A 20,195-nucleotide genomic window follows, 5' to 3' on the forward strand; every position below is an offset into this window, starting at 1 on the left:
CACCCTTTTACTGCAGAAGTGTATCTAGAGACCCTGAATTGTGACTGTTGACTATTTTCTGATCCTGGATGAAGTACTTCTGACAGTGTGTAGCACTCTTGAGGTTTTGCTGGGTAATGTAGTGGATTTCTTCTTCAGAGCTGGCTTGATTGGGGGACGATTTCAGGCTAATCCTCCTGATGGACTTAACAGTGTCTAAGAATCTTTTTTTTTTTTTTTTTTTTTTCCTGCAGTTAGGACTGTGGTTTGATGTTACTGTGAATGGCTGGCACCATCTGGCTTACCTTACACTTGTGATCTTTGGTTCTCCTTCCCCTTGGTTTGGGGAACAGGGACAACTAAATTTCAAATCGCTTTGCACTTCTTTGCATTTCTGTGTGTTTAGACTTCTTCTTCCTGTCCTCTTCATTACTGATTCTTCTCACTTGCAAAGTTGCATGAAGGATGTTATCTTGTTCTTTGGATTTAGGATATCTTCCCAACTTTTGACCAGGGTTTTTCCACCTCTGCTACTTTGGTTCAAAGTTTCTTTGTAGTGGAGGCTGCCCTGTGCATGTACAATATTTAACAGTAGTGTCAAAGAAGGCTCAGCTTCAATCATTTTTACACACTGTGTTTCAATATTGAATGGGGTTGGAGAACAGGGGACATTTTAGGACAAAATACTTCTGTAATGATTTAAAAATTGTGCTAGCCAGAGTGGCTTCCTCAATATGGCCAATACCACATATTTATAGTCTTCTTTTGCTCATTATCAATGTTTAATTAACATGTTTTAAAGGAGCTGCATATCGTATTTAGACTCAATTAATGTTCAGTTGTATGATGCTGTTGATTTTGAGTCATTCTGAAGAAACCACAGAAGTTAGGTTCTTATTATCTGTACAGCATTGCCAAGAATAGAAAAACATTCTTCTTCTTTTTGTTTTTATAAATTCCTTTTAGTTTCAATTATTTGGAAAAATTATGGTGAGCCATAGACTTTTTATTATAAAATATAAGTCTGATACAGTAGGTAAGGAATTTTTTATAACTTTTTAATGTATTCTACCTCCAAAATCTTTCCTCTTTATTATAGTGTGGTTATTTCTTTTCTACTTGTAAAACAAAATCACTAGAACAGAGCACTGACACAAAACAAAATATAGAAGTTAAAATACTTTATTATAAACATTTTCAGAATATAAACTGATTTTGTGTGAAGACTCTGAAACTTTTAAAACTATGTGTAAGGTAAGATTATTATAATGTATTTCACTTTCCAACCCAGAAAATACACTGCAAGTTAGATCTAAAAAAAGGATATCTAAATTGCTTCATAGAGAAAGCCAGTGAGGATAAAAATACGTGACTCGAAACTAAAACAAACCCAACCAAGAAACAGATTCCACAAAGTCTGTTAATCCTCCAATTTTAAATAAATGATCTCCCAAGGGAAAATAATTCCACTACCATAGCAACTGGGTGAATCACAGCAGAGCCACTCTCTTAAAGGGAAATTCTATCATATGTAAGAAAAATTAAAAAGCTTTTAGAAAATAGAAAAGTAATCTCCATGTTGGAAAGCAAGCATACTAAATTCCTCATGTTCACACCTTAGAAGTTGAAACTTCTGTCCATACAGGAAAGTGACATGAACATGAATGCATATAAGCAAGCTCCTTGGATGTTATTTCAGTTGAGCCTCAGGAGAACTAAGGAGCTTCAAAATCCAAGGATAGACTGGTCCCAGAGCATCTCCTCCTCTGTCCTTTCTTCACCTTGTTCCTTTTTTTCCTTTCTACGCTTACGGTCCTCTTTCTTAGAGGATACATCTCGGCTTTTTCTCTCTTTTCGATTCTTAAGCTTTTCTGTACTGTCCTGTACAGTTTCTGTTTCTGCCTTTGTTTTCTTTCTTTGGATGCTCCTGTGCTTGTTTAAATCCATTTCCTCTGAACTCCTTTTCCTCTCATGTTTGGGCCGTTCTTTTTCTTTTTCTCTGCTCTCCTCTAGATGTCTTTTCTTCTTCTGGTGCATTTGTCTATGACTGGCTTGAGGGTCAATGGTACTGTGTCCTGAGTAGAGATGCTTGTGAACTACAGATTCTACACTGTATGAGCCACAGTTGTATTCTTGCTGACTAAGGTTCAGGGGGACTTGTTTTTCTGAGAAGCTGTCCCTGGTAAATTGACAGTAGCTCAGAGAGTCTAATCTCAGCTTTCCATGAGCTGGTAACCACTGATGTAAGCGGTCTTCTGTCTGTGAACTACTGCAGGATCTTGGGTAGGTATGGTTGGTTCCAGGTGGGAGCCTTTGATCAAACATCCTATATCTGGGACCAGAATCAAACTCTTCTCTGTACCCACAGCTTTCCAAATAGTCCCCTCTCATCCTTCTGAAACACGTCTTTGGCTCTAAGCCTCTGGCTTTCTGTACTTTAATATAATCTTCAAGTTCATCTTGAAAAGAGTCATATGACCTGTTTGAATGCTTCATTAGGTTGACAAAAATGGATTCTCTGTAGAAAAGATGGGAGAAAAAAACCTTACTAGATTATTTTGTTCTGAAAAATTCATTGTTCTTAGAAAGGTTAAAATGACAAAAGGAAGACCAAATTAAAATCTACTCAACAAGTGCTAAATATTTTGGTAATATATATCAAAGAGCAGTATCACAATGGTCAAATATCTCACAAACCACAAATAACTTCACTAGTCTACACTGGGAGAAAAAGTACAGAAAGGAGCTGACGCATGGGATCTTTTCATTCAGCTAAAAATGTAAGGCAACAGGGATGTGTGAATCACATGTCTGTGGCAGTGGCCTGATCTAAATGTTAGATCATTTCTAAAGCTGTGATCACTTAGTTTCCTATATTATTGTTTTCTAAGACAAGTAACAGAACCACAATAAAGTAATTTAATTTTTAAAATCTTCTTTACTCAAATAAATTAATATACTTACCTGACTACAGTACTCTAAGGCTTACTAATGAAAGAATATGATGTTTGTCAAGTGATTTAGGAATGCTGGAAATGATAAACTCAGCTACAGGATGAGAATTACTCTTCGGGACAGGGTATGAGGGAGGATGAAGGAACAGAACAGAGTTCTGGGGCATCTGTATAGCACTTGGATTCTCCTCTATTACTTCTGACTGGTATAAAGGCATTCTAGAATGCCTTCTGGTTTGTTCTCTCCAAGAAGGGTTAAGTATGAGGTGGAAACAATAGGGACAGAACTCATGTAGAAACGTTTCAGAAGAAACTCATATATACCAGAATTTTTATTACATTTTTTTCTTTTTCTAGGAGGGAACAACATCTATTCCTGATTGTCTTTCTTTCCCCCACATCAGAAGCTAAACTCTATGTACAATTGAATATTCCTTCCTTTTCAAAAGTACACCACAAAGCACTCCAGAGTCATGAATGACCAGCCATTATTTTGAAAGTGGGAAAATAATCTGAAATCCTATTTGGTGAATTAGAAAAATTAGGCGCCATTTTAATTTAAGAAGCATAAAAACTCTGACTAGGAAAGCAACAATAAACATGATGAAACGAAGGCACACTATTTTGATACTTCAGAAGAGCATGTATACAAACGGTCAACAAACACAGGAAAAGATGTTGTAGATCACTATATAAAACAAGTGTGAACTCAAACCACAGAGAGGGATCACTACACATGCCCTGGAATGCTGAAAGATTGACAAGGCTTGGTGAGGAGGCAGAACAACTGCAACTATGACCTCTCTGGCAGGGAGGGTAAAGGGGGCAATCACTCAGAAGACAGTTCAGCGGCTTCTTAACCAAGTCACACACACACTTATGCACTGACCTAGTCATACCATTCACAGGCACTTACCCCAAAGAGATGTCTGCACAAGACTTAAACGAGTGTTTAGAGTAGTTTTATTTTTAATAGTGTCACAAAGGAAAAAGAACAAAAACCCCCAAATGTAATCTAATAGGTAAAAGCAACTGATGGAGTTATTACATAATGGAATAAACATCAGTGATTAAAAAAAAATCCCTGTATCCACCCACTGACAACTGTACAAAGTAGAAGAAACTTGGAGAGACACTATGCAAGCAAAACAAGACAGTCCTTAAAGATCTCAGATGGAACGTGAGTAAAACCTTACCGTTATCAGGCTGAGAACTTGATGGTGAATGACCATATTCAACCATTAACTGCTTCAATTTTTCAGCATGAATGCTCCACAAATTGAAGATCACAACAATCAGGGAGCTAAATCACTGAGTAGAGATTATATCTACTTTTGTCTAATACTCAACTCTCATTCACCTGAAACCAAGCACAATTTTGTCACAAAGATTAAACATTCATACACATGCAACCAACACAGATCAATCTACAGAATACATTCTTATTGTTTTGTTATCAATCTGAAAATCTGAAACTGTTTCTTTACATCGTGTGTGTGTGTGTGTGTGTGTGTGTGTGTGTGTGTGTGTGTGTGCGTGTGTGAGTAGAGGTGTATTTATGTATAGAGGTCAGAGGAAAAGTTGCATTAATCAGTTCTCTTCTACCATGTTGGTTCTGGGGCTCAAACTCAGGGTGTCAGACTCCAGAGGCAAATATCTTTATCTACTGAACCATCAGGGTCTCTCTACATAGCCCTGTCTGTTCTGGAACTCACTATGTAGACCAGACTGGCCTCAAACTCACAAAGATCCACCTGTCTCCGCCTCCCAAGTGCTGGAATTAAAGGTGTGTATCATCATGCCCAGGGAGCATTTTTTTAAATTCTGAAAAAAAACATTTTGATTATGAATGCATTGTGCCTATTATCATCCTTCTTATTCCCATTCTGGTTTCTCCAGACTTACTTAGACCAGCAGGAGCTCCTCTTTCCAGTGTACCTTAAACCCCTATGGACCTCTTGGCGCTGACCCAGTGTCTACCTAGCTCTTTTCTGCCCATTTCAGCCATTTCCTTCTAGCGCATCTCCACTCCTTTATGACACCCTATTAACTTGCAGAACCGCTCTCTACTGGGGGCCCCCAGTGGCCACACTAGGCTGGGCTTTCAGATCAGTGCATTCTCTGATCATTGCTCTATTCAGAGAAGCTGCTTCTTGCAGTATGTAAGAACCAACAGAAAACAACAACTGGACAATGTGTGGAGAGTGACAGACTTTGGAGAACTCAGTCCTTGATGGGATGGATTCATTAAACTCCTGTCTTTAAGGGTCAGGGATCAATGTGGAAGAGAAGATAGGAAGACTGTAGGAGTCAGAGGTGACAGATGACTTAAGAAAACTTCTAGACATCAGGACTGATGCACATATGAACTCAGACTGTAGCAGTGTGCCAAGATCTGCATAGTTTCAAGCCAGATGGGATCTCAGCACTGAACAGGGAAAGTGGACATAACTCTCCACCCCTAACCAAGAAACTATATGCAATTGATTCCTGCTTGGAAAGGGAAAGGAGTCACAGGTATATCAGCCACACCCCAGGGCAGGGCCCATGCTCAGGAGTACTTGGCTAACAAAAAAAGCTCATTTTTTTTTCATATTACTTATCTCTCTCTCTCTCTCTCTCTCTGTGTGTGTGTGTGTGTGTGAGAGAGAGAGAGAGAGAGAGAGAGAGAGAGAGAGAGAGAGAGAGAGAGAGAGAGAGAGAGAACATGAAGTTGGATAGATAAGAAGGTAGGAAAGATTTGGGAAAGGCTGGGGGAGGGGAAGAAATGGTCAAATCTTGTGTACTAAATTTCAAAAGCATCACAACAATGGTGAGGTGGTCCAGTGCACTGGTGCTTGCCACTGAATTTGATAGCTCAGGGTAGAAGAGAGCTGACTCCTGCTGAGTTCAATTCTCTCTAACCTCCACATACTCACACCATGGCACACATGATCCCCCCCACCTCCATTATGATGGTGGCTCAGTGGATGCATGTTTGTCACATAACTACAAAGACCCAAGAGTTCAAATCTCAAGAATACATGTAAAGGCAGTTATACTAGCATGTGCCCATAATCTTTTAATATAAAAATTTATTACTATATTGAGAGTTTTAACTAGGTCGGAATGCTAGCATTAAGAAAACAACAATAGCTAGCTGGGTGGTGGCAGCTTATGCCTTTAATCCCAGCACTCAGGAGGTACAGGCAGGCGGATCTCTGAGAGTTTGAGGCCAGCCTGGTTTACAGATTGAGTTCCAGGACAGCCAGAGCTGTTACACAAAGAAACCCTGCTTTGAAAAACCAAAAAAACAAAACAAAATTAATCCTAAAATGTTGGTACAGGGAAAATCAGGAAATTAACATTTATGAGTACAATCATAAATGAATTTTCTTGAATTTACCTTTATCTTTCTAAGTTGAGTATTACTTTATAATCATAAAAACTAATTTAAAAAGTCAACACTACACAAAGAACCAATAAAAGTTAAAAGAATTAATTTTTTTAAACACAACTCAAATGTCAAAAGGAACACTTTGATTACCTAATACTTTTCTAGAGAGTTAGAATACCCTATATTATGACTCTCAGCTAGTCACAGGTTCTCAACCTGTGGGTCAAGACCCCTTTGGGGGATCAAACAATCCTTTCACAGGGATCACCTAGGACCATCAGAAAACGTAGATAAATTTCTATTACAATTCACAACAGTAGCTAAATTTCAGTTAAGTAGCAACAAAAACAATATATGAGAGTTGGATGCCTGATTTTAGTTAATTCTTACAAATATGGCAAACAGGGCATTTTGCAGATTTAACAGCGTTAAAGTGACTTACTTGCCCAACAATTAATGGCAAAATTGAGACCTAAATCCAAGTCCCCTCAACCCAAAGCTGAGAAATAACTATAATCTTTGATAACTTTAATCTTTAAAGAACTTTAATCTCAACTGCAATGAACTAGGATTTAGTTTCAGACAAGATTACCAATGGATAAAACCAAGTGAAATGGTTGGGAAGATGGCTCAGTAGAGGGCACCTATGTCTGTCTGACCCCTGGGAACAAGAGAGCTGAGAACTGATTGCCAGTTGTGCCCTCAGTGCTGTGGCGCCCACATATAAATACATGCATGTGTGTGGGAACCACTTAAATGAGTGCTTTAGTAACAGCACAAATGCCTTTTGTTTCATTAAATAAATGTACCCAGTACTTTTGCATCCGAAATACCAGGCTAGAGATACCAAGTTAAAAGACACTATTGTGCACAGATAGTAGTGTTTAATGGCTAACCCTGCCAGGACACTATTACTCAGATAAGATACACAGGGGAAGCCATACCATATAAAGGAGAACACTGAACAGGGACTCAGCAGTGGTTCTTAACCTTCCAAATGCTTCCACCCTTTAACACAGCTCCTTACGGTGACCCCAACCATAATATTGTTTTTGTTGCTACTTAACTGAAATTTAGCTACTGTTGTGAATTGTAACAGAAATTTATCTACGTTTTTTTGATGGTCCTAGGTGATCCCTGTGAAAGGATTGTGATTCCTGCAAAGGGGTCTTGATCCACAGGTTGAGAACCTGTGACTAGCTGAGAGTCGTAACTCATCTATGACTGACAGGCAAGCCCCACTAACAGTTCCCAGCTCCCATTTTCTGTGATTTGAAGCCTCTATTTAAAAGGCTGTCAAAAGTAAGAGTACTTTACTTACTGGTACTTTCCACATTAGTGGAAGCCACTGATGAAGTGGATACAGTGGGGGTGGGGGGGTGACCTTCAGAGTTACAAAGACCTGAGTTTAAACTCTAATTATCCAAATGTATTTCCTGAGTCAGTGTCTTCACCCATCAAAAGGACAATAACATTTATCTTATAGGGCTCTTAAAAGGATTAAATAAAATGGCATGAATGAGATTTATCTGCTACTTTGAAAACGCATTCAAAAGATATGGTCTCTTATTTTCAACCTATCTCATAATGAAAAAAAAAAAAAATCTTTGTGTAAGCAGCATCACTACTACACAGATGTCTTTCATTAAAAACCTGTCTGCATTCATTCCTGAATCCATGGAGAAAATAAAGGAAGGAAAAACACTGGAAGAGATTGTTTTCAATCTTCATTTAGCAATATCATTTCGTATACCATCTGAAACTTTAATTTTCCAACTGCTTACAAGGTCTAGTAATAGCTTTCTGCTCAATGTCAATTTTAACATGAAAACATTAAGCACAACTAATACTTAATATGGTAATGTTCTTCCAAACTTTGAAAAAATTAGTTTATTTATCGTGTGTATATTGGGTGTATATGCCAGAGCAGGTGTGAGTGTGTGGAAGTTGGGGTACAACTAACTGGAGTTGGTTCTTTTGCCTTCCACCAGGTGAGTTCCAGGGATTGAACGCAGGTCCTCAGACTTGGAGGTGTAAATCTTTATCTACTGAGCCTCATGGCCCCAAATTAGTAATTCTCCTTGCTTCAGCCTCATGAGTACCTGTAATTATAGATGTATGCTGTCACACCTGGATGTAACATTTTCCTGTGGTCCAGAAAACATCACTCTAAATGAGAAGGTACCAGGAAACCAATGACCAGGCCCTATGGAAGTGGTGTGGGCACAACACTGAAATATGGACATCGAACCTGGGAACTTTTTGGTATCAACAGTGTCAACAAATGGAGTCAATTTTTATGAGTCACTGATTCTAATCTAGTTAAACCCTCCATTTCTCTATGTTCCAAACTTTGGGATTCAATCAACTATGGATTAAAAAAAAAATCACGTTTATAGAGAGTGAGAAGACTTATTTTCCTTGTCATCATTCCATAAACAATACAGTATGACAATTATTTATGTAACATTTACACTGTACTGGGTCACTATATTTCAAGTAATCTAAAGATGACTCAAGCATATAGGAGAATATATAAAGGTTATATACAACTACACTAATTCAGACTTAAAATTTGCATACTTTGTTACAAGAGGTAGGGGGTCTGTAATTAATTCCCTGCAGATAATTAAACATGACTGTATAACACTAAAGTCCTACAAAAATCACAGGGAGGAACCACAAACCATCTTCACCTGTGGCAGGTAACCTTCTACAGTTGGGAAGTATTTAGGTCAGGGAGTCATCACCTTAAGATGGGATTAATGTGTTCTAAGTTTGAAACTGCAAATTTGATTTCTTTCCACCACACTTTGCCTTCCTCCATGAAGGTGGCTTTCACCAGATGCTGGCACCTTAAAATAGAAATCACCAGTCTCTAGAACTGTGAGAAATCTTTTTAGATAAAACAGTGTGGTATTTGGTTGTATGAATATAAAATGAACTAAAGACAAATGTCAATTATTTAGCACTAGAATTATACTTTATATGCAGGTATTTATTTTTTTGTTGAGACATAGCCTCCCTATCTTAGTTCTTGATAACATGGAACTATTTACTATTTAGGACAGGCTAGCCTTAAAGATCTTCCTGTCTTTACCTCCAGAGTGCTAGGATTATGGGTATATGCTAAAATGTCCACCTTTTTTTTTTTTTTTTTTTTTTGTAGCTACTTAAATTGGAAAGGTGGTGTTATGAAGAAATGTCCATGGTATATTTAAGGAAAAAAAATATACTTCCAATTTTAATAACAATAGCCCAATATATACAAGGAAAAAACAACAGCAACAACAACAAAAAAGTTAAGGAATGTATCATGATCCATTTACTTCCTTTCCCTGGCATGGGGAGGGGGGATGGTAGAAGGTAGGTAGCACCAAAAGCTGAGTAAAGTCCTGAATAATATTTGCTGGGAGGAACCTCACCTTTAAAATTCCCTTTTACGATGTCCTTGGCCTAGGATTACTAATAGTAAACAGCCCATATCTAAGAAACATAGCATCCTGAAGAATGCCATAAAATCTACATAGCTCCCTAGGGTACACGGATATATTCACAACCTACTGTGTGAAATGGCCCAATATATCACTTAGAAATTACCCATTATTTTGGGTCAGAGATAAAAGTTTGAAAAAGGTTTGGAAACATCTTTCACTTCTAGACACTTTATTTCATTTGGGTTTCTGAATGAACTTATCTTTGAAATAGTTACACATTCTTGATACTGTATAATACTGCTGACTCATGGAAGTCTGATTTGGTTCACTCTTATGTTAGCTTTATTTTATTGAGAACCAGAAAACAACCTTGAATGGGGTTTATTACATATATTGTACTATAGTTGTTGTTTTTTGCAAAAATGAAAAACTCTGTATTTATGCTGGTTATCTTCAAACTAAGCCTGACTTCAGTACCAGTATGTAGATTTATAATGTTTGCTTTAAAATGTGTGCTCAAAAAAAACTGATAAACATTTTAGAATGAACTTGAATTGTCTTGAAATTATTGAGTTGCTTAAAAATATGCAGTTTAGCTACATTTGACTATAAGGTCAGTAAGGTTGGTGAAATAATGTAGTTTCTACAACTTCTCTTGATTCCAAATTAGTGCACACAAACCAACCATAATGATACTGACTCTTCTTGGGATACGATCTCACTGTGTTCAAGTTGGCCTCAAATTCCTGGATTCATGTGATTCTACTCATTAGCTTCCTGCTTTAAAAGCTGGACTGGAAGCAGAATTCTTTTGTTAACTTCTGGAGGGGTTTCCTACCATGGCCAGAGACATAGCAGACACAGATGGCAGATACACACATACTTAAATACTAAGCATCAATCACCTTTTTTAAAAGTCTACCAGCAGAACTGGAAATTGTTTATTTTAATAACTTCTCAAATATTTTCTTTTTCTAAAACAAGGTCTCAGTGCAGCCCAGGCCAGTCTCAGACTCCTGAGCCTTCTACCTCAGCCTTTGAACACTGGAATTACAGGCATGCATTACATGCCCAGTGCAACTTTTTAGAGGGTGGGAGAGGTGGGGGCAGTTTCTCTATATAAACCAGAACAGCCTAAAACTCAAGAAATCTGTCTGTCTCTGCCTCCTAAGCGTTGGGATTAAAAGTGTGGGACTCCACACCTGGCTCTAGCCTACCTTTCATAACTATCAAAAATAAAATATATGGTGTCCTAAACCAGGAAGGATGGTGCATTCCTATAACCCAACTCTTGAATGGTGAGATTGGGAAGAAGTTTCAAAGGCAGTTCACCTGTACCAATGACTAGGCAACCTTTTCAACTGTGTTTTTTGTTTTGTTTTATTTATTTATTTATTTGTTGTTGTTGTTGTTACTGACTTTGATCATAACTCAAGAGATTTTTTTTTTTGGAATGTCATCAAATGGTCACTAAGAATCCAAACTTCCATGTTCTATGATTACTGTCCCAGCACACTGTAAATCTAATCTACACAGGCCTTCAGAGTTTGGTTAGTGTAAGGTTCCTCCAAGTTGACAATACTGGTGTTGTGTATACGGGGGTTGTCTTATGTGTTTAGAAATGTTTGTGGCATCTGCACACCAAATTGATTATGTGTAGCATTTGCTTATCATGTTCTTCTGTCCAGTGGTAATAAGCAACAGTGTCTCTAAATATTGCCAAATGATTGGATGGGGAATTAGGGACAGACACAATGTTGGCTGAGAATCGCTGGGCTAGTGCAATTACTCCATTGTAGATGTCATAACCCAAACCATAAAGTACAGGACTTTCTCAGGGTCATATGCTTGTAGAAAAATTAGCAATAAAATCTATTCTTGGTGAAGACTATCTCTCACTGATCTCATTTTTACCACCTATGAATAGTAGAGGGTACAGCTAAACAGATTATCACTTAGTCTTTTACACATATATCAGAATCACTGAAAGCAGATGAGAAAACTGTCAGAAAAGTTGGTCTCGTTTTTCCATGAAGAAGTGATTGTAAATTATCCTGTGATCTGACTTTAGAACTAAAAAGAACTGCAGTGTTGACACTATAATACTTGGTGACAGGCAGGAAGTTTTAAAGGCCAAAAAACAAAGTTCAGGCTGAGTGCTGGTGGTGCACACCTTTAATCCTAGAGCTCCAGACAGGCAGGTGGGTCTCTGGGAGTTGCAGGACAGCCAGAGCCGTTACACAGAGAACACTGTCTCAAAAACACAAAAATAAATAAATGTTCAGATTTTTTTTGAACTCTCAAGACTGAAGATACTCATTATAACAAATTTCAAGTGTTCATAAAAATGTTTTAAGGATACTATTATTTTACTGGTGTGCCATTTCTCCAAAGTGAAATGTGTACAAAAGAACATAGAATACAGGTGTCCTGGAAAAAATAAGTACTTTTAGTGTTATGTGTACAGATATTCTAGGACTCTAAATTACCCTAAAAATATTCTGGCTTCTATTACCTTCCATGCTGAAGATGAGGAACAATATAAGGCAAACAAAGCAAGTACTAAGTGTTTTTCTGAAACTTTCTGCAGTTGGGATGTGCCATGACATAAGATTATTTCCAAACTTGCTTTTAAAGAGTTATCTCATAGGTGTAGGCTGGTGTGTAGTACCCACAAGAACCCACAGATTTCTACTGGGATAGTCAACAGCTTTTTGTATTTTGGTAAATGTGTTGGTGAGATTAAACCAAACTCTCCAAACTTCCATCCATATAAAGTGACTTAACCACAATTTAACACGATCCCTAGTGGCTTACAAGTCCCCAGCCCCACATTAAGGAAAAGGCTGACTGTGAAGTTTACTGTTTATTTTAGCCCTCACTTGATGACAGGTCTGTGGACTCTGTGTGTGTGTGTGTGTGTGTGTGTGTGTGTTGCTCAGGGCCTCAGGCGTGCTAGGCAGGAGTTCTACCCATAGTAAAGGTCACACTGTTAAAGTTACTTACTTTAAGATGCTAACCCCCCCCCCCTTTTTTTTTTCCTGAAGTAGTGTCTCACTGTGTAGTTCTGGCTGACCAGGAACTCTTATGTAGACCAGGATGGCCTTTGCCTGTCCAGTACTGGGGATTAAAGCGCCACGCCCAACAAAGGCTCCTTCCAGTCACTTCAAGTTTATTTCCCACAACTCAGCGGGGTCTTTCAAAGACCTTGAAATCATTTCTTTGAAATGTAAGTAGGGTGGCAGAGTGCCTTCCCAGTCTCTGTGGGAGGACAGGCGCCTGACTCCCACAATTCCCAGATGGCAGAAGCAATGACTAACTTTGCAACTTCTCACTCCCTCAGTCTAGTTCAGGTCGGCCTTCTCTCCTTACACATTCTCCGTCTCTCTCTTAAAAAAGTCCCATGTCACCCGTGAGCCATTCGCCACTCACTCGTCAGTAGGTCTGGGATAAAATCCTGTTTCTCAACACTCTCACAGGGGGGGCAGCTCGCACTCAAAGTCGTTCTCACTATGTCGGTGTACGTTTGTGCGGGTTTTGTTTTGTTTTGTTATTTTTTAAACTTGTCTCCCGGGGTCCCCAGAAGCCGGGGCAAAGTTTCAGGGTGATCCCCTCGGCCTCGCCTCTCCCCTTCCTCGAGCAAACGCTCAGCCCGGCAGCTCCCCGCGCTACTTTCCCTTCCAGAGCCTGCCGACTCGCTACCACCCGCCGGTGCTGCGCCCTCCCGGGGCGGCTTGCACACCGGGGCCCGGGCCCCCCTGCCCTGGGCCGGCTGCCGGCTGCCGGCCGCGCCCGGGCCCGGGCCGTCGGCCATTTCGCAGGCGGGGGCCGAGGGCTGAAGCTCGGGCCGCCGCCCCCGGCCCCGCCGCCGCCGCCGGGCGGGAACTCACCTTCTCCGAGGCCGGGGCGGGCGTCTACAACTACCGTCCCCCTCCCCGCCAACAACGCCAACGCCGGCCGGGGGTCAGAGGCCGCGGGGGAGGTGGAGGGGGCGGAGAGGCAGGGGCGCCGCTGCCGCCGCCGCCGCCTCCGCCGCAGAGCAGGCGGGGCGGGGGAGGAGGAGGCGGAGAGCCGACTTCCTGCGGGGAGGTCGCCGCCACCACCCGCGCCTCACTGGACGACGCCAGCGCCATGGCGGCGCGGCGCGCACACGCGCGTGCGCACAGGCTGGCCTCGCCCGCCCGGCCCCGCCCCGGCCACGCCCTCCATGCCCGCCCCGCCCCCGCCCGCCCGCCGTTCCCGACCCTAACCGGCTCCGTTCGTTCCTGCGAGTCGCCGGCGTCTCGGTGCCCGCCCGCCCTTCCTGCCCCTGGAGGGAAGGGACGCAGCAGCGGGCACAGGGCGCCACAGCGAGTGTGGGAGTGGTGTGGATCCGCCGGCAGAGTAGCTGGGAGCCGCACACCGGGCTTTTCTCTGCCTTGTGGTTGTGCGGAGTTGAGTTAAGCACAGTCCCTGCTCAGGACACGTTGCCAGGATATCCCGTAAATTCCTTCTTTCCCTCCCAGGTTAGGCATGCATGTGCGTGGTACTCTCGAATGCACACACGGTGTGATCATCTCATTATACCCAGTCACCCCGCCCCTAGACCACTACATTTGTACGCACTTTCTTTCCTAAGGTAGACACACGCTTACACGTTCCTATCTCGTGAATACATCTCACGCGAGCACCGCTAAAGTATGTCTAGTCTTTACGTTTTAGTTATTTTGTGTGGAGTGGAGTGAGGGTGGGGCTCTTCATACCCTATGCACCCCAGAGGTCGAACTCAGGTCCTGGGGCTTGGTAGCAATCTTGACACGAAGAACCACCACGTGTGTGATAGGGGCTCACTTGTAGCTCAGGCTGGTCCCAAAACAGTGACGGAAGGGTTAATCACCTAAAAGGCTCAGGTGAACTGAGAGGCTCCGAGTTGACTGAAGCTTCTGATAAGGCGACCCACAGATACCACTTCAGACAGCAGGGGAATTGGCCTGCAGATGGAATCTTCCATTCCCAAAGCCACCCCCCCTTTTCAGGGCTACAAAACCTGAGAGCCCACCACCACATTCCCCACATCCCGGAGAGCCCGCAGCCCTTCTGATTAAAGATCAGTTCTATTTCTGGATTTGCCTGTCTTCCCTTCGTTTCCTCTCGCCCCCATCAATCCTTATCTAACAATAACAACCCTGCTGGAATTACAAGGGAGAGCCAGAAAGCTCCCCTGGCTTGTTTGTTTTTAAGACTGAAGCTTGTGTTTGACTTACAGGCTGGCGTGGAAAGCAGGGTCGTTCTACCTGAGACTCCCAAGTGCTGGAATTACAAACACCCTTACCTCTGAGCCATACATCTCCAAAAGCCCTGATTCTCGTTAATAGTACACTAATGTGTAACTCAACATGCTCCATTTGCTCCCTTTTCCGGAAACTGCCACTTCCCTACTTTCTAATAAACTCTGGTAGGAGGATCGCCTAGCCTACACACAAGTAAGCAATCCATTACTGAATCCATGATATTTTAGTAACACAGGGAGGGGAGAGAACATGAGAATTTTTGTTAGTACTCTAATTAGACAGAATATGATGGGCGATTTCTGTGAGTGCTTGATGTACATATGAACTTTTCTCTCTTCCCTCCACCCTTTAAAATATTTTATTTTTAACATATTATTTATGATATCAAAACTTGCAAATAAATAGAAACATGATGTGCTTAAAGATTTGTTTTTAATCATGTGTTGAGGGTGGGTGTCCAAAGAGGTCAAGGGTCTGATGTGGATGTTGGGAACCTAACAGGTCTTTGAAAAAGCAGGAAGGAGCTCTTCACCTCTGAGCCATCTTTCCAGCCCCTCACTTTTATTTTCAATGCCATTCTCTTTATATTTAGCACCCCCTTTTTTTCCGGTCTCTGTACTTTCTTTTTGTGTCTCTCACACTTCTTATGGAATGAATGAACGAGACTGTGAGTACTGGGAGACAATGAGCTTTTCCTGGCCTGTTTAATGTTGCCAAGCATGCTGAGCATTCTATTATTAGCCTTAGCAGCTGCAAGCAAACACTTTCTGTAAAAGGTCATCAGTAAGCACTTCTGGCTCTGCTGGTCATATGTTTTCCATGGGATACAGTCTGCCATTGTACTATGAATACAACTATAGAAGATAGGCAAGCAAGCAAGCAAACAAGCGTGCTTCTTTCCTGATAGTTATATTTACAATAACTAATTTGAATTTTGTCTAGTTTTTTTGCCACAAAATTCATTTGATCCCCCACCCCACCCATTAAAGACAGTAAAACTATTTTTAGTTCACAGTTGTAAAGGGCCCTAGATGTCCTGAATGAACTTTGGCATCAAGTAGAAAGGAAGTTAGGTTGTCCTTTTCACTAAAGTGTAGAACAATGGAAACGCTTGCAGCTTCCTTGATTTGCCACTAGATGGTAATCTTTTCGAACATGTAGCTTGGCCAGTAGGTCTTTGGCAAAGGGGACATGATAGTTTTTCCAGGGTGAGGTAGCATTCCTGTATTTGTACAGGTACACCCAAAACTTATCATATTTGTCATTTCCTCCCTTTACTTCTAGCTTTCATAGATATCCATACATATTCTCTAAGCTGTAACATACACAACCTAGGAAACACAATCAGGGCCTCTGCTCTCAGTTTAAAGGTTCAGGACAACAATGTATCTAATATACACAGGGTTACAGCTAAAGTTTTTGGCGCTACAATAGACATCTGGAAACAGGTCCTACTCAAAATTAAGGTTAGCAAGACAAAATCCTTCTTACATTAAGAAGCTATTTACCCAGGAGTGCTGGCAATTCTGGCAACTTGGGAGGTTAATGTCGGACAATCACAAGTTTAAAGCCAGCTTGAACTACCTATATCTGGAGACACTCTTACAAAATGGTGGCAGCGGCAGCATCAGCAGCATCTGCAGTGGGTACCAGAAGTTATGCCTAGCTTTTGTGATGATCTAAAAGTCTCTCCAAAACAGCCCCTTGCATCTTTCCTTGTCTTCACACTTCCTTGTCTACTTTTGAGGATATAGTCCAATCCACCACTAACCTGGGAACTGGTGCCAATGCCCACTGTCTCACTGATGCTGGACAACCTTAGACAATGAAGAATCTCCAAAACACAGAGGGGTATTTCATGTAGGTGAAAAAAATATCTGGGGTCACCTGAGTCTAGAAATTTGCTCTTTAATATCTATTGTTACTAGAGTTGATCATGGTGGTGCACACCTTTAATCCCAGCACTTGGGAGGCAGAGGCAGGCAGACCTCTGTGAATCTGAGACCAGTCTGATCTACAAAATAAGTTCAAGGACAGCCAGTGCTATACAGAGAAACCCTGTATTAAAAAAACAAGCAAGCAAACAACAACAAAAACCAACAGTAGTTATTTTTTACTAATTTAATATTACATTTGTGTATTTGTATGTAGATGTGTACACTATACATGAGTCCAGGAGCTCTCTGAAGCTAGATGTGTAGGATCTCCCAGGAACTGAAGTGAGAGTTGGATGTGAACCTCCATACATAGGTGCTAGGAACCTAGTCAGGGTCCTCTCCAAGAGCAGCATAACACTCTCAACCCCTGGACCATCTCTTCAGCCTCTAGATATATACTGGAATTTAAAAAAAAAAAAAAAAACCAAATGTGTCTTCATGTTGACTAAAGAAAATTATATTTCTTTTGTTCGGTACTCCACTAAGATGCTCACTGGATCGTAAAGTCATGTTATAGGCATCAGTTCCCCGTGCAAGACTTGTGTACCCAGGATTAATCTGTATTTTGAGTTTTCACTAACATAGTGAATTGGGACCAGGCTGTCAAGAAAGCTTCTTGTAAAAAAAAAAAAAAAAAAAAAAAAAAAATGACACCTGCAATGTGGGTACTAAGAACTTCCACTTAAAACTTGACAGAAGCTTAAAAAAGGATTTTAAAAACAAAATAGCAGAGAGAAACAAGTCTTGGTAGCAGCACTTTTCTCGGTTGGACTCTGTTTTGCTAGAGACTGTAAGACCCTAATTCTGGGGTCCTGATGGGCCGATGGGAGAGCCCCACAACATAAACACCAAAACCAGGAGATGCAACAAGCAAGAGGTGTTTATTGAACGAGTGCACTTGGGTGTCAGCAATCTCGGGGAAAGCTGCACACCACTCAGAGGGTTCAGGCTCCTTTTTATAGAGACAAGCCGCAAATCAGCATACAGGCATGGGGCACAAGGTGATTGATTACAAAGTATGATCTCATGTTTGAGAGATCACCCAAGTATGACCTGTTCTTATTCAAGGGATAAACCATAGAATGACTTGGAAAGTCCCCAGACTGTCCATTGGCCAGGAGTGACCCAGACAGGGCTGTTCATCTGGAATCATTTGTTCCAGGGTTGGGGGCCTATTTCCTAGTTGTGGGCCTAGACCTGTGAGAACCTTTTTTCATACTCTGGCTTTCTCTTGGCTGTACCTTTAGAGCCTTCAGTTATTCCACAAAGGTTTGATGATTTAGTAACTAGCCCCATTTAACAAGATCAGCCTAGCATATAACCACTAGCCCCATCACCATAGTAACCTTTCTTGTTCTCATAATTCCTGTTTTTTCCTCCCATGTCAACGTCCATTTTTTTGTGATTTTCTATATTCCACTTGCAAGAATTATTCTCCTGCTCCTTTCCTATATCCTTGCTCTGCAAACTAAAATCTTTCAAGACAAGCAGAGATTTGCCCAGCTCTTTTAAGGGAGGTTCCCTGACTGGGCATAAGCAGTAAACCCTGCTAACAACTGAATGGTGTGTACGAGAGCTGGCAACGGCAGTGACCACGTCTCCAAGCTGGCAACATGCTGCTTGATGGCAGCATAGACCAAGGCGGATGAGCACAGCTCTCAGTGCTGGCAGTAAACGTACCCCTGCCATCTTGGATAGACGGCGGCTAAAACAGTTGTGGCTTTCATTTTAGCAATGTTGTTTGGCAGATAGAAGACTTATGGCCAGAAGAAGATAAAGATTTACAGTAAAGACAGATTCAGATAAAGAAAAACCTCTAAAGGCTTTGGAGAGAAAAAGAAACAGGAAAAATGCTTTTAAAAAAATAGAAAGAAAAAGAGTAGCTGGGTGTGGTGGCACACGCCTTTAATTCCAGCACTGGGAGACAGAGGCAAGCAGATCTCTGTGATTTCAAAGCAAGCCTAGTATATAGAGTGAATTCTAGTATAGGCAAAAGTTACAGAGAAACCCTGTCTCAAAAAATGAAAAAGATAGAAGTAGAAAAAATAGAGAATAAAAAAGCCACATGAAGATGGAAAATACATTGAGTCTGGATACTGTATGCTATTGTGTTGTCTTTGAATTGCTCAATTACTAAGGAAGGAATAACTGCTAAAATACATTTAATTATCAGTGCTGCTAAATTAATCCAATGTATATATTTTTAAAATGCTTTGAGTTCAAAATTTAAATCTAAGGACAGGTTACTGGAGAAAATAATTTCTATTTTTGTTTCCACCGAAAATGAAAAGCTATGGATTTCTTCCAGACTAACATGGTTTGATCAAGCAAGGCCCCCTAAAGTAGTGTCCCAGGTGATTCAACATTCAAAACAGCTGGGACAAGACAGCCTTGCAGACCACTACAGCCAGGATTTCTGAGTGTTAGGATCCCCAAGACAGCGCCCCCTACCAGCAGGAAGCAGTTTGGAAAGAACCACACCCAAATTCCCAAATATTATTTATAAATGTTTGTTTTCATTTAAATGGGGTTGGTTAATGATCATAACCAATCTCTTTTTAAAGGTAAAAAGGGAATTATGGTATAGAAATGAATACTTTGTTTTGGAATGGACTTTCATTTATTGATACAATTTAAGGTCAATTTTGGAATATGTGTATTTCTCCTCTTGTTTAGGTATTGTGTTTATACAGCTCATTTAAAAATGTAATGTATAATTTAGTACAAATTATAGATGGTTAGCTATAATAGTCAAAACTTATAGCTATGTTAGTTAGGATTTCTAGATATACAGAGATATTTTTGAGATAGATAAATATTCTTCAGACCTTTCAAAGACCTACAGAATACAACATTTTAAATGGTTAGGGTTTTTCTTAACAGTGAGGCACAACTGCTCCTGTGTCAGAAAGGAAGATGGGCATGGAAGAAACTTGATATGGAGTTTACTCCCAATATGGCAAGACTAGCCATTTGGGAAAGATACTGCTCTTGTCTGGACTGTTTGACTTTGTGATGTCTAAGCTGGACATGCAGGACCCACAGAAAAGTGATTGCTGATTCAAGATGGACAGTGCTACAGGGTTCCTGCTTCATGGAAGAGTCTGCCAGACAGTTTGCAGGACACAGAGAAAAGTGACTGACAAACTGCCAATACAGGTGGACAGTTTAAAGTTTCCTGATTTGCTGAGGAGTCTGCCAGACACACTATGGCCTGTGGGCTGAAGATGGAACATTACAGA

The 20,195-nt window shown here is 40.9% G+C and overlaps 1 protein-coding gene across 1 annotated transcript; it reads right to left on the reverse strand.

Annotated features, from left to right (window-relative positions):
* Window positions 1–1,145: 1,145 nt before the first annotated feature.
* On the reverse strand, window positions 1,146–13,837 carry Krcc1 (lysine rich coiled-coil 1). The gene is made up of 3 exons (XM_051202860.1): window positions 13,637–13,837; window positions 4,130–4,293; window positions 1,146–2,497 (listed from the first exon to the last, which is right to left on the reverse strand). Exon 3 carries the CDS (start codon window positions 2,473–2,475, stop codon window positions 1,705–1,707), a length of 771 nt encoding a protein of 256 aa, XP_051058817.1. The 5' UTR covers window positions 2,476–2,497; window positions 4,130–4,293; window positions 13,637–13,837; the 3' UTR covers window positions 1,146–1,704.
* Between the last annotated feature and the right edge of the window lie 6,358 nt (window positions 13,838–20,195).

Source organism: Phodopus roborovskii, unplaced genomic scaffold (genome assembly GCF_943737965.1).
Source record: "Phodopus roborovskii unplaced genomic scaffold, PHOROB, whole genome shotgun sequence".
In the NCBI taxonomy this organism is placed as follows: domain Eukaryota; kingdom Metazoa; phylum Chordata; class Mammalia; order Rodentia; family Cricetidae; genus Phodopus; species Phodopus roborovskii.

Coding starts and splice junctions, on each gene's coding strand:
- Krcc1 (XM_051202860.1), bottom strand. CDS start 2,475: ATGAAGCATTCAAACAGGTCATATGACTCTTTTCAAGATGAACTTGAA.